This window comes from Hyperolius riggenbachi, chromosome 1 (assembly GCF_040937935.1).
Source record: "Hyperolius riggenbachi isolate aHypRig1 chromosome 1, aHypRig1.pri, whole genome shotgun sequence".
Classification (NCBI taxonomy): domain Eukaryota; kingdom Metazoa; phylum Chordata; class Amphibia; order Anura; family Hyperoliidae; genus Hyperolius; species Hyperolius riggenbachi.
Genome location: NC_090646.1, coordinates 688,704,097 through 688,719,497, shown reverse-complemented (window position 1 = coordinate 688,719,497; position 15,401 = coordinate 688,704,097). Strand labels below are relative to the sequence as shown.

General features: G+C 52.4%; 1 protein-coding gene across 1 annotated transcript in view; it reads left to right on the top strand.

Annotated features, from left to right (window-relative positions):
* Positions 1-15,401, top strand: part of TLN1 (talin 1) — a 325,769-nt gene that overhangs the window by 137,704 nt on the left and 172,664 nt on the right. The window contains exon 16 of the mRNA XM_068265810.1: positions 11,122-11,330. Coding sequence (XP_068121911.1) covers positions 11,122-11,330 — 209 coding nt within the window. The remainder of the gene's footprint in view (positions 1-11,121; positions 11,331-15,401) is intronic.

Below are 15,401 nucleotides of genomic sequence, written 5' to 3'. Positions count from 1 at the left end.
AGCCTATAACGTCTGGTGCGTGCTTGGGGGAAGGTTTCCTGGCTGAGCCTATAACGTCTGGTGCATGCTTGGGGGAAGGTTTCCCTGGCTGAGCCTATAACGTCTGGTGCATGCTTGGGGGAATGATTCCCTGGCTGAGCCTATAACGTCTGGTGCATGCTTGGGGGAATGATTCCCTGGCTGAGACTATAACGTCTGGTGCATGCTTGGGGGAAGGTTTCCCTGGCTGAGCCTATAACGTCTGGTGCATGCTTGGGGGAATGATTCCCTGGCTGAGCCTATAACGTCTGGTGCATGCTTGGGGGAATGATTCCCTGGCTGAGCCTATAACGTCTGGTGCATGCTTGGGGGAAGGTTTCCCTGGCTGAGCCTATAACGTCTGGTGCGTGCTTGGGGGAATGATTCCCTGGCTGAGCCTATAACGTCTGGTGCATGCTTGGGGAAAGGTTTCCCTGGCTGAGCCTATAACGTCTGGTGCGTGCTTGGGGGAAGGTTTCCCTGGCTGAGCCTATAATGTCTGATGCGTGCTTGGGGGAAGGTTTCCCTGGCTGAGCCTATAACGTCTGGTGCATGCTTGGGGGAATGATTCCCTGGCTGAGCCTATAACGTCTGGTGCATGCTTGGGGGAAGGTTTCCCTGGCTGAGCCTATAACGTCTGGTGCATGCTTGGGGGAATGATTCCCTGGCTGAGCCTATAACGTCTGGTGCGTGCTTGGGGGAATGATTCCCTGGCTGAGCCTATAACGTCTGGTGCGTGCTTGGGGGAAGGTTTCCCTGGCTGAGCCTATAACGTCTGGTGCATGCTTGGGGGAAGGTTTCCCTGGCTGAGCCTATAATGTCTGGTGCATGCTTGGGGGAAGGTTTCCCTGGCTGAGCCTATAACGTCTGGTGCGTGCTTGGGGGAAGGTTTCCCTGGCTGAGCCTATAACGTCTGGTGCATGCTTGGGGGAAGGTTTCCCTGGCTGAGCCTATAACGTCTGGTGCATGCTTGGGGGAATGATTCCCTGGCTGAGCCTATAATGTCTGGTGCGTGCTTGGGGGAAGGTTTCCCTGGCTGAGCCTATAACGTCTGGTGCATGCTTGGGGGAAGGTTTCCCTGGCTGAGCCTATAACGTCTGGTGCATGCTTGGGGGAAGGTTTCCCTGGCTGAGCCTATAACGTCTGGTGCGTGCTTGGGGGAAGGGTCCCCTGGCTGAGCCTATAACGTCTGGTGCGTGCTTGGGGGAAGGGTCCCCTGGCTGAGCCTATAACGTCTGGTGCGTGCTTGGGGGAAGGTTTCCCTGGCTGAGCCTATAACGTCTGGTGCGTGCTTGGGGGAAGGTTTCCCTGGCTGAGCCTATAACGTCTGGTGTGTGCTTGGGGGAAGGGTCCCCTGGCTGAGCCTATAACGTCTGGTGCGTGCTTGGGGGAAGGGTCCCCTGGCTGAGCCTATAACGTCTGGTGCGTGCTTGGGGGAAGGTTTCCCTGGCTGAGCCTATAACGTCTGGTGCATGCTTGGGGGAATGATTCCCTGGCTGAGCCTATAACGTCTGGTGCATGCTTGGGGGAAGGTTTCCCTGGCTGAGCCTATAACGTCTGGTGCATGCTTGGGGGAAGGTTTCCCTGGCTGAGCCTATAACGTCTGGTGCATGCTTGGGGGAAGGTTTCCCTGGCTGAGCCTATAACGTCTGGTGCGTGCTTGGGGGAAGGTTTCCCTGGCTGAGCCTATAACGTCTGGTGCGTGCTTGGGGGAAGGTTTCCCTGGCTGAGCCTATAACGTCTGGTGCGTGCTTGGGGGAAGGGTCCCCTGGCTGAGCCTATAACGTCTGGTGCGTGCTTGGGGGAAGGGTCCCCTGGCTGAGCCTATAACGTCTGGTGCGTGCTTGGGGGAATGATTCCCTGGCTGAGCCTATAACGTCTGGTGCATGCTTGGGGGAAGGTTTCCCTGGCTGAGCCTATAACGTCTGGTGCATGCTTGGGGGAAGGTTTCCCTGGCTGAGCCTATAACGTCTGGTGCGTGCTTGGGGGAAGGGTCCCCTGGCTGAGCCTATAACGTCTGGTGCATGCTTGGGGGAAGGTTTCCCTGGCTGAGCCTATAACGTCTGGTGCGTGCTTGGGGGAATGATTCCCTGGCTGAGCCTATAACGTCTGGTGCGTGCTTGGGGGAAGGTTTCCCTGGCTGAGCCTATAACGTCTGGTGCATGCTTGGGGGAAGGTTTCCCTGGCTGAGCCTATAATGTCTGGTGCATGCTTGGGGGAAGGGTCCCCTGGCTGAGCCTATAACGTCTGATGCGTGCTTGGGGGAATGATTCCCTGTCTGAGCCTATAACGTCTGGTGCGTGCTTGGGGGAAGGATCCCCTGGCTGAGCCTATAACGTCTGGTGCATGCTTGGGGGAAGGTTTCCCTGGCTGAGCCTATAACGTCTGGTGCATGCTTGGGGGAAGGTTTCCCTGGCTGAGCCTATAATGTCTGGTGCATGCTTGGGGGAAGGTTTCCCTGGCTGAGCCTATAACGTCTGGTGCATGCTTGGGGGAATGATTCCCTGGCTGAGCCTATAACGTCTGGTGCGTGCTTGGGGGAAGGTTTCCCTGGCTGAGCCTATAACGTCTGGTGCATGCTTGGGGGAAGGTTTCCCTGGCTGAGCCTATAACGTCTGGTGCATGCTTGGGGGAATGATTCCCTGGCTGAGCCTATAACGTCTGGTGCATGCTTGGGGGAAGGTTTCCCTGGCTGAGCCTATAACGTCTGGTGCGTGCTTGGGGGAAGGTTTCCCTGGCTGAGCCTATAACGTCTGGTGCATGCTTGGGGGAAGGTTTCCCTGGCTGAGCCTATAACGTCTAGTGCATGCTTGGGGGAAGGTTTCCCTGGCTGAGCCTATAACGTCTGGTGCGTGCTTGGGGGAAGGGTCCCCTTGCTGAGCCTATAACGTCTGGTGCGTGCTTGGGGGAAGGGTCCCCTGGCTGAGCCTATAACGTCTGGTGCGTGCTTGGGGGAAGGTTTCCCTGGCTGAGCCTATAACGTCTGGTGCGTGCTTGGGGGAAGGTTTCCCTGGCTGAGCCTATAACGTCTGGTGCGTGCTTGGGGGAAGGGTCCCCTGGCTGAGCCTATAACGTCTGGTGCGTGCTTGGGGGAAGGGTCCCCTGGCTGAGCCTATAACGTCTGGTGCATGCTTGGGGGAAGGTTTCCCTGGCTGAGCCTATAACGTCTGGTGCATGCTTGGGGGAAGGTTTCCCTGGCTGAGCCTATAACGTCTGGTGCATGCTTGGGGGAAGGTTTACCTGGCTGAGCCTATAACGTCTGGTGCGTGCTTGGGGGAAGGTTTCCCTGGCTGAGCCTATAACGTCTGGTGCGTGCTTGGGGGAAGGTTTCCCTGGCTGAGCCTATAACGTCTGGTGCGTGCTTGGGGGAAGGTTTCCCTGGCTGAGCCTATAACGTCTGGTGCGTGCTTGGGGGAAGGTTTCCCTGGCTGAGCCTATAACGTCTGGTGCGTGCTTGGGGGAAGGGTCCCCTGGCTGAGCCTACAACGTCTGGTGCGTGCTTGGGGAAATGATTCCCTGGCTGAGCCTATAACGTCTGGTGCATGCTTGGGGGAAGGTTTCCCTGGCTGAGCCTATAACGTCTGGTGCATGCTTGGGGGAATGATTCCCTGGCTGAGCCTATAACGTCTGGTGCGTGCTTGGGGGAATGATTCCCTGGCTGAGCCTATAATGTCTGATGCGTGCTTGGGGGAAGGTTTCCCTGGCTGAGCCTATAACGTCTGGTGCATGCTTGGGGGAAGGTTTCCCTGGCTGAGCCTATAATGTCTGGTGCATGCTTGGGGGAAGGTTTCCCTGGCTGAGCCTATAACGTCTGGTGCATGCTTGGGGGAAGGTTTCCCTGGCTGAGCCTATAACGTCTGGTGCGTGCTTGGGGGAATGATTCCCTGGCTGAGCCTATAACGTCTGGTGCATGCTTGGGGGAAGGTTTCCCTGGCTGAGCCTATAACGTCTGGTGCATGCTTGGGGGAAGGGTCCCCTGGCTGAGCCTATAACGTCTGGTGCGTGCTTGGGGGAAGGTTTCCCTGGCTGAGCCTATAACGTCTGGTGCGTGCTTGGGGGAATGATTCCCTGGCTGAGCCTATAATGTCTGGTGCGTGCTTGGGGGAAGGTTTCCCTGGCTGAGCCTATAACGTCTAGTGCATGCTTGGAGAATGATTCCCTGGCTGAGCCTATAATGTCTGGTGCATGCTTGGGGGAATGATTCCCTGGCTGAGCCTATAACGTCTGGTGCATGCTTGGGGGAAGGTTTCCCTGGCTGAGCCTATAACGTCTGGTGCATGCTTGGGGGAAGGTTTCCCTGGCTGAGCCTATAACGTCTGGTGCATGCTTGGGGGAAGGTTTCCCTGGCTGAGCCTATAACGTCTGGTGCATGCTTGGGGGAAGGTTTCCCTGGCTGAGTCTATAACGTCTGGTGCATGCTTGGGGGAAGGTTTCCCTGGCTGAGCCTATAACGTCTGGTGCATGCTTGGGGGAAGGTTTCCCTGGCTGAGCCTATAACGTCTGGTGCGTGCTTGGGGGAAGGGTCCCCTGGCTGAGCCTATAACGTCTGGTGCGTGCTTGGGGAAGGTTTCCCTGGCTGAGCCTATAACGTCTGGTGCGTGCTTGAGGGAAGGTTTACCTGGCTGAGCCTATAACGTCTGGTGCATGCTTGGGGGAATGATTCCCTGGCTGAGCCTATAACGTCTGGTGCATGCTTGGGGGAAGGTTTCCCTGGCTGAGCCTATAACGTCTGGTGCATGCTTGGGGGAAGGTTTCCCTGGCTGAGCCTATAACGTCTGGTGCATGCTTGGGGGAAGGTTTCCCTGGCTGAGCCTATAACGTCTGGTGCATGCTTGGGGGAATGATTCCCTGGCTGAGCCTATAACGTCTGGTGCATGCTTGGGGGAAGGTTTCCCTGGCTGAGCCTATAACGTCTGGTGCATGCTTGGGGGAAGGTTTCCCTGGCTGAGCCTATAACGTCTGGTGCATGCTTGGGGGAAGGTTTCCCTGGCTGAGCCTATAACGTCTGGTGCGTGCTTGGGGGAAGGTTTCCCTGGCTGAGCCTATAACGTCTGGTGCATGCTTGGGGGAAGGGTCCCCTGGCTGAGCCTACAACGTCTGGTGCGTGCTTGGGGGAATGATTCCCTGGCTGAGCCTATAACGTCTGGTGCATGCTTGGGGGAAGGTTTCCCTGGCTGAGCCTATAACGTCTGGTGCATGCTTGGGGGAATGATTCCCTGGCTGAGCCTATAACGTCTGGTGCGTGCTTGGGGGAATGATTCCCTGGCTGAGCCTATAATGTCTGATGCGTGCTTGGGGGAAGGTTTCCCTGGCTGAGCCTATAACGTCTGGTGCATGCTTGGGGGAAGGTTTCCCTGGCTGAGCCTATAATGTCTGGTGCATGCTTGGGGGAAGGTTTCCCTGGCTGAGCCTATAACGTCTGGTGCATGCTTGGGGGAAGGTTTCCCTGGCTGAGCCTATAACGTCTGGTGCGTGCTTGGGGGAATGATTCCCTGGCTGAGCCTATAACGTCTGGTGCATGCTTGGGGGAAGGTTTCCCTGGCTGAGCCTATAACGTCTGGTGCATGCTTGGGGGAAGGGTCCCCTGGCTGAGCCTATAACGTCTGGTGCGTGCTTGGGGGAAGGTTTCCCTGGCTGAGCCTATAACGTCTGGTGCGTGCTTGGGGGAATGATTCCCTGGCTGAGCCTATAATGTCTGGTGCGTGCTTGGGGGAAGGTTTCCCTGGCTGAGCCTATAACGTCTGGTGCGTGCTTGGGGGAATGATTCCCTGGCTGAGCCTATAACGTCTGGTGCATGCTTGGGGGAATGATTCCCTGGCTGAGCCTATAACATCTGGTGCGTGCTTGGGGGAAGGTTTCCCTGGCTGAGCCTATAACGTCTAGTGCATGCTTGGAGAATGATTCCCTGGCTGAGCCTATAATGTCTGGTGCATGCTTGGGGGAATGATTCCCTGGCTGAGCCTATAACGTCTGGTGCATGCTTGGGGGAAGGTTTCCCTGGCTGAGCCTATAACGTCTGGTGCATGCTTGGGGGAAGGTTTCCCTGGCTGAGCCTATAACGTCTGGTGCATGCTTGGGGGAAGGTTTCCCTGGCTGAGCCTATAACGTCTGGTGCATGCTTGGGGGAAGGTTTCCCTGGCTGAGCCTATAACGTCTGGTGCGTGCTTGGGGGAAGGGTCCCCTGGCTGAGCCTATAACGTCTGGTGCGTGCTTGGGGAAGGTTTCCCTGGCTGAGCCTATAACGTCTGGTGCGTGCTTGGGGGAAGGTTTCCCTGGCTGAGCCTATAACGTCTGGTGCATGCTTGGGGGAATGATTCCCTGGCTGAGCCTATAACGTCTGGTGCATGCTTGGGGGAAGGTTTCCCTGGCTGAGCCTATAACGTCTGGTGCATGCTTGGGGGAAGGTTTCCCTGGCTGAGCCTATAACGTCTGGTGCATGCTTGGGGGAAGGTTTCCCTGGCTGAGCCTATAACGTCTGGTGCATGCTTGGGGGAATGATTCCCTGGCTGAGCCTATAACGTCTGGTGCATGCTTGGGGGAAGGTTTCCCTGGCTGAGCCTATAACGTCTGGTGCGTGCTTGGGGGAATGATTCCCTGGCTGAGCCTATAACGTCTGGTGCATGCTTGGGGGAAGGTTTCCCTGGCTGAGCCTATAACGTCTGGTGCATGCTTGGGGGAAGGTTTCCTTGGCTGAGCCTATAACGTCTGGTGCATGCTTGGGGGAAGGTTTCCCTGGCTGAGCCTATAACGTCTGGTGCATGCTTGGGGGAAGGTTTCCCTGGCTGAGCCTATAACGTCTGGTGCGTGCTTGGGGGAAGGTTTCCCTGGCTGAGCCTATAACGTCTGGTGCGTGCTTGGGGGAAGGTTTCCCTGGCTGAGCCTATAATGTCTGGTGCGTGCTTGGGGGAAGGTTTCCCTGGCTGAGCCTATAACGTCTGGTGCATGCTTGGGGGAATGATTCCCTGGCTGAGCCTATAACGTCTGGTGCATGCTTGGGGGAAGGTTTCCCTGGCTGAGCCTATAACGTCTGGTGCGTGCTTGGGGGAATGATTCCCTGGCTGAGCCTATAACGTCTGGTGCATGCTTGGGGGAAGGTTTCCCTGGCTGAGCCTATAACGTCTGGTGCATGCTTGGGGGAAGGTTTCCCTGGCTGTGCCTATAACGTCTGGTGCATGCTTGGGGGAAGGTTTCCCTGGCTGAGCCTATAACGTCTGGTGCGTGCTTGGTGGAAGGGTCCCCTGGCTGAGCCTATAACGTCTGGTGCGTGCTTGGGGGAAGGTTTCCCTGGCTGAGCCTATAACGTCTGGTGCGTGCTTGGGGGAAGGTTTCCCTGTCTGAGCCTATAACGTCTGGTGCATGCTTGGGGGAAGGGTCCCCTGGCTGAGCCTATAATGTCTGGTGCGTGCTTGGGGGAAGGTTTCCCTGTCTGAGCCTATAACGTCTGGTGCATGCTTGGGGGAATGATTCCCTGGCTGAGCCTATAACGTCTGGTGCATGCTTGGGGGAAGGTTTCCCTGGCTGAGCCTATAATGTCTGGTGCATGCTTGGGGGAAGGTTTCCCTGGCTGAGCCTATAACGTCTGGTGCATGCTTGGGGGAAGGTTTCCCTGGCTGAGCCTATAACGTCTGGTGCATGCTTGGGGGAAGGTTTCCCTGGCTGAGCCTATAACGTCTGGTGCATGCTTGGGGGAAGGTTTCCCTGGCTGAGCCTATAACGTCTGGTGCATGCTTGGGGGAAGGTTTCCCTGGCTGAGCCTATAACGTCTGGTGCATGCTTGGGGGAAGGTTTCCCTGGCTGAGCCTATAACGTCTGGTGCATGCTTGGGGGAAGGTTTCCCTGGCTGAGCCTATAACGTCTGGTGCATGCTTGGGGGAAGGTTTCCCTGGCTGAGCCTATAACGTCTGGTGTGTGCTTGGGGGAAGGTTTCCCTGGCTGAGCCTATAACGTCTGGTGCGTGCTTGGGGGAAGGGTCCCCTGGCTGAGCCTATAACGTCTGGTGCGTGCTTGGAGAAGGTTTCCCTGGCTGAGCCTATAACGTCTGGTGCATGCTTGGGGGAAGGTTTCCCTGGCTGAGCCTATAACGTCTGGTGCATGCTTGGGGGAAGGTTTCCCTGGCTAAGCCTATAACGTCTGGTGCGTGCTTGGGGGAAGGTTTCCCTGGCTGAGCCTATAATGTCTGGTGCATGCTTGGGGGAAGGGTCCCCTGGCTGAGCCTATAACGTCTGGTGCATGCTTGGGGGAAGGTTTCCCTGGCTGAGCCTATAACGTCTGGTGCATGCTTGGGGGAAGTTTTCCCTGGCTGAGCCTATAACGTCTGGTGCATGCTTGGGGGAAGGTTTCCCTGGCTGAGCCTATAACATCTGGTGCATGCTTGGGGGAAGGTTTCCCTGGCTGAGCCTATAACGTCTGGTGCATGCTTGGGGGAAGGTTTCCCTGGCTGAGCCTATAACGTCTGGTGCATGCTTGGGGGAAGGTTTCCCTGGCTGAGCCTATAACGTCTGGTGCATGCTTGGGGGAAGGTTTCCCTGGCTGAGCCTATAACGTCTGGTGCGTGCTTGGGGGAATGATTCCCTGGCTGAGCCTATAACGTCTGGTGCGTGCTTGGGGGAAGGTTTCCCTGGCTGAGCCTATAACGTCTGGTGCATGCTTGGGGGAAGGTTTCCCTGGCTGAGCCTATAACGTCTGGTGCGTGCTTGGGGGAAGGGTCCCCTGGCTGAGCCTATAACGTCTGGTGCGTGCTTGGGGGAAGGTTTCCCTGGCTGAGCCTATAACGTCTGGTGCATGCTTGGGGGAAGGGTCCCCTGGCTGAGCCTATAACGTCTGGTGCATGCTTGGGGGAAGGGTCCCCTGGCTGAGCCTATAACGTCTGGTGCGTGCTTGGGGGAAGGTTTCCCTGGCTGAGCCTATAACGTCTGGTGCGTGCTTGGGGGAAGGGTCCCCTGGCTGAGCCTATAACGTCTGGTGCATGCTTGGGGGAAGGGTCCCCTGGCTGAGCCTATAACGTCTGGTGCGTGCTTGGGGGAAGGTTTCCCTGGCTGAGCCTATAACGTCTGGTGCGTGCTTGGGGGAAGGCTTCCCTGGCTGAGCCTATAACGTCTGGTGCATGCTTGGGGGAAGGTTTCCCTGGCTGAGCCTATAACGTCTGGTGCATGCTTGGGGGAAGGTTTCCCTGGCTGAGCCTATAACGTCTGGTGCATGCTTGGGGGAATGATTCCCTGGCTGAGCCTATAACGTCTGGTGCATGCTTGGGGGAATGATTCCCTGGCTGAGCCTATAACGTCTGGTGCATGCTTGGGGGAATGATTCCCTGGCTGAGCCTATAACGTCTGGTGCATACTTGGGGGAATGATTCCCTGGCTGAGCCTATAATGTCTGGTGCATGCTTGGGGGAATGATTCCCTGGCTGAGCCTATAACGTCTGGTGCGTGCTTGGGGGAAGGTTTCCCTGGCTGAGCCTATAACGTCTGGTGCATGCTTGGGGGAAGGTTTCCCTGGCTGAGCCTATAACGTCTGGTGCGTGCTTGGGGGAAGGTTTCCCTGGCTGAGCCTATAACGTCTGGTGCGTGCTTGGGGGAAGGCTTCCCTGGCTGAGCCTATAACGTCTGGTGCGTGCTTGGGGGAAGGGTCCCCTGGCTGAGCCTATAACGTCTGGTGCATGCTTGGGGGAAGGTTTCCCTGGCTGAGCCTATAACGTCTGGTGCGTGCTTGGGGGAAGGTTTCCCTGGCTGAGCCTATAACGTCTGGTGCATGCTTGGGGGAAGGTTTCCCTGGCTGAGCCTATAACGTCTGGTGCGTGCTTGGGGGAAGGTTTCCCTGGCTGAGCCTATAACGTCTGGTGCATGCTTGGGGGAATGATTCCCTGGCTGAGCCTATAACGTCTGGTGCATGCTTGGGGGAAGGTTTCCCTGGCTGAGCCTATAACGTCTGGTGCATGCTTGGGGGAATGATTCCCTGGCTGAGCCTATAACGTCTGGTGCGTGCTTGGGGGAATGATTCCCTGGCTGAGCCTATAACGTCTGGTGCATACTTGGGGGAATGATTCCCTGGCTGAGCCTATAATGTCTGGTGCATGCTTGGGGGAAGGTTTCCCTGGCTGAGCCTATAACGTCTGGTGCATGCTTGGGGGAATGATTCCCTGGCTGAGCCTATAACGTCTGGTGCATGCTTGGGGGAATGATTCCCTGGCTGAGCCTATAACGTCTGGTGCATACTTGGGGGAATGATTCCCTGGCTGAGCCTATAATGTCTGGTGCATGCTTGGGGGAAGGTTTCCCTGGCTGAGCCTATAACGTCTGGTGCATGCTTGGGGGAATGATTCCCTGGCTGAGCCTATAACGTCTGGTGCATGCTTGGGGGAAGGTTTCCCTGGCTGAGCCTATAACGTCTGGTGCATGCTTGGGGGAATGATTCCCTGGCTGAGCCTATAACGTCTGGTGCATACTTGGGGGAATGATTCCCTGGCTGAGCCTATAATGTCTGGTGCATGCTTGGGGGAAGGTTTCCCTGGCTGAGCCTATAACGTCTGGTGCATGCTTGGGGGAATGATTCCCTGGCTGAGCCTATAACGTCTGGTGCATGCTTGGGAGAAGGTTTCCCTGGCTGAGCCTATAACGTCTGGTGCATGCTTGGGGGAATGATTCCCTGGCTGAGCCTATAACGTCTGGTGCGTGCTTGGGGGAAGGTTTCCCTGGCTGAGCCTATAACGTCTGGTGCATGCTTGGGGGAATGATTCCCTGGCTGAGCCTATAGTTGGCTGGTGAGTCCTAGGCGGAATGGTTCCCTGGCTAAGCCTATAATGGCTGGTGGGTTATGAGGTGAGGGGTTCCCTGACTGAGCTAATAACATCTAGTGGGTCCTAGGGGTGTGGTTCCCTGGCTGAGCTTATAATGGCTGGTGGATCATTGGGGCGGGGTTCCCTGGAAGAGCCTGTAATGTCTGGTGGTTCCTCGGAGGAGGGGTTCCCTGGAAGAGCCTAAATCCTCTTGTGGGTCATGAGGGAGGGGTTCCTGTGAGCCTGAATCAGAACCTTTCAGCCCCATCAAAAACTCTGGTGGAGCAGTGATTCTCTGTGGATGTTACATATAGACTGGATGTGTGTTCCAGGTGACCCCGCGGACACGGATTACACGGCGGTGGGCTGTGCTGTCACCACCATCTCTTCTAACCTCACGGAGATGTCTCGTGGAGTGAAGCTGCTGGCTGCTCTGATGGAGGACGAGGGAGGAAATGGGAGGCAGCTCCTACATGCAGCCAAAAACCTGGCTGGGGCCGTATCTGACCTGCTGAAGACTGCCCAGCCGGCCAGCACTGAGGTGAGTATAACTGCCTGTCTGGTGCTATCCTTACTACTTATTTGAGATCAGCTCTGGCCATGGGACACACCCCACCTCTCTAACTTCCGGTCACAAAATAGCTGTGGCGAGTGCTAATCTCAAAGTATAGCTCAACTGACGTGATATGAAATAAACATGGGTACAGTATAGTACCTGAGCTGACATGTGACATGATGAGATAGACATGGATACATATAGTACCTGAGCTGACATGTGACATGATGAGATAGACATGGGTACATATAGTACCTGAGCTGACATGTGACATGATGAGATAAACATGGGTACATATAGCACCTGAGCTGACATGTGACATGATGGGATAAACATGGGTACATATAGTACCTGAGCTGACATGTGACATGATGAGATAAACATGGGTACATATAGTACCTAAGCTGACATGTGACATGATGAGATAAACATGGGTACATATAGTACCTAAGCTGACATGTGACATAATGAGATAAACATGGGTACATATAGTACCTGAGCTGACATGTGACATGATAGGATAAACATGGGTACATATAGTACCTGAGCTGACATGTGACATGATGAGATAAACATGGGTACATATAGTACCTGAGCTGGCATGATGAGAAAAACATGGGTACATATAGTACCTGAGCTGACATGTGGCATGATAGGATAAACATGGGTACATATAGTACCTGAGCTGACATGTGACATGATAGGATAAACATGGGTACATATAGTACCTGAGCTGACATGTGACATGATAGGATAAACATGGGTACATATAGTACCTGAGCTGACATGTGACATGATAGGATAAACATGGGTACATATAGTACCTGAGCTGACATGTGACATGATGAGATAAACATGGGTACATATAGTACCTGAGCTGACATGTGACATAATGAGATAAACATGGGTACATATAGTACCTGAGCTGACATGTGACATGATGAGATAGACATGGGTACATATAGTACCTGAGCTGACGTGTGACATGATGGGATAAACATGGGTACATATAGTACCTGAGCTGACATGTGACATGATAGGATAAACATGGGTACATATAGTACCTGAGCTGACATGTGACATGATAGGATAAACATGGGTACATATAGTACCTGAGCTGACATGTGACATGATAGGATAAACATGGGTACATATAGTACCTGAGCTGACATGTGACATGATAGGATAAACATGGGTACATATAGTACCTGAGCTGACATGTGACATGATGAGATAAACATGGATACATATAGTACCTGAGCTGACATGTGGCATGATGAGATAAACATGGGTACATATAGTACCTGAGCTGACATGTGACATAATGAGATAAACATGGGTACATATAGTACCTGAGCTAACATGTGACATGATAGGATAAACATGGGTACATATAGTGCCTGAGCTGATGTGACATGATGGGAAAAACATGGGTACATATAGTACCTGAGCTGACATGTGACATGATGAGATAAACATGGGTACATATAGTACCTGAGCTGACATGTGACATAATGAGATAAACATGGGTACATATAGTACCTGAGCTAACATGTGACATGATAGGATAAACATGGGTACATATAGTGCCTGAGCTGATGTGACATGATGGGAAAAACATGGGTACATATAGTACCTGACCTGACATGTGACATGATGAGATAAACATGGGTACATATAGTGCCTGAGCTGACATGTGACATGATGAGATAAACATGGGTACATATAGTACCTGAGCTGACATGTGACATAATGAGATAAACATGGGTACATATAGTACCTGAGCTGACATGTGACATGATAGGATAAACATGGGTACATATAGTACCTGAGCTGACATGTGACATAATGAGATAAACATGGGTACATATAGTACCTGAGCTGACATGTGACATGATAGGATAAACATGGGTACATATAGTACCTGAGCTGACATGTGACATGATGAGATAAACATGGGTACAGTATAGTACCTGAGCTGACATGTGACATGATAGGATAAACATGGGTACATATAGTACCTGAGCTGACATGTGACATGATGAGATAAACATGGGTACATATAGTACCTGAGCTGACATGTGACATGATAGGATAAACATGGGTACATATAGTACCTGAGCTGACATGTGACATGATGAGATAAACATGGGTACATATAGTACCTGAGCTGACATGTGACATGATAGGATAAACATGGGTACATATAGTACCTGAGCTGACATGTGACATGATAGGATAAACATGGGTACATATAGTACCTGAGCTGACATGTGACATAATGAGATAGACATGGGTACATATAGTACCTGAGCTGACATGTGACATGATGAGATAAACATGGGTACATATAGTGCCTGAGCTGATGTGACATGATGGGAAAAACATGGGTACAGTATAGTACCTGAGCTGACATGTGACATGATGAGATAAACATGGGTACATATAGTGCCTGAGCTGATGTGACATGATGGGAAAAACATGGGTACATATAGTACCTGAGCTGACATGTGACATGATAGGATAAACATGGGTACATATAGTGCCTGAGCTGATGTGACATGATGGGAAAAACATGGGTACAGTATAGTACCTGAGCTGACATGTGACATGATAGGATAAACATGGGTACATATAGTACCTGAGCTGACATGTGACATGATAGGATAAACATGGGTACATATAGTACCTGAGCTGACATGTGACATGATAGGATAAACATGGGTACATATAGTACCTGAGCTGACATGTGACATGATGAGATAAACATGAGTGCATATAGTACCTGAGCTGACATGTGACATAATGAGATAAACATGGGTACATATAGTACCTGAGCTGACATGTGACATGATGAGATAAACATGGGTACATATAGTGCCTGAGCTAACATGTGACATGATAGGATAAACATGGGTACATATAGTGCCTGAGCTGACATGTGGCATGATGAGATAAACATGGGTACATATAGTACCTGACCTGACATGTGACATGATGAGATAAACATGGGTACATATAGTACCTGACCTGACATGTGACATGATGAGATAAACATGGGTACATATAGTACCTGAGCTGACATGTGACATAATGAGATAAACATGGGTACATATAGTGCCTGAGCTAACATGTGACATGATAGGATAAACATGGGTACATATAGTACCTGAGCTGATGTGACATGATAGGATAAACATGGGTACATATAGTACCTGAGCTGACATGTGACATGATAGGATAAACATGGGTACATATAGTACCTGAGCTGACATGTGACATGATGAGATAAACATGGGTACAGTATAGTACCTGAGCTGACATGTGACATGATAGGATAAACATGGGTACATATAGTACCTGAGCTGACATGTGACATGATAGGATAAACATGGGTACATATAGTGCCTGAGCTGACATGTGGCATGATAGGATAAACATGGGTACATATAGTACCTGAGCTGACATGTGACATGATAGGATAAACATGGGTACATATAGTACCTGAGCTGACATGTGACATGATAGGATAAACATGGGTACATATAGTGCCTGAGCTGACATGTGGCATGATAGGATAAACATGGGTACATATAGTACCTGAGCTGACATGTGACATGATAGGATAAACATGGGTACATATAGTACCTGAGCTGACATGTGACATGATGAGATAAACATGGATACATATAGTACCTGAGCTGACATGTGACATGATGAGATAAACATGGGTACAGTATAGTACCTGAGCTGACATGTGACATGATGGGATAAACATGGGTACATATAGCACCTGAGCTGACATGTGACATGAGATAAACATGGGTACATATAGTACCTGAGCTGGCATGTGACATGATGAGATAAACATGGGTACATATAGTACCTGAGCTGGCATGTGACATGAGATAAACATGGGTACATATAGTACCTGAGCTGGCATGTGACATGATGAGATAAACATGGGTACATATAGTACCTGAGCTGACATGTGACATGAGATAAACATGGGTACATATAGTACCTGAGCTGACATGTGACATGATAGGATAAACA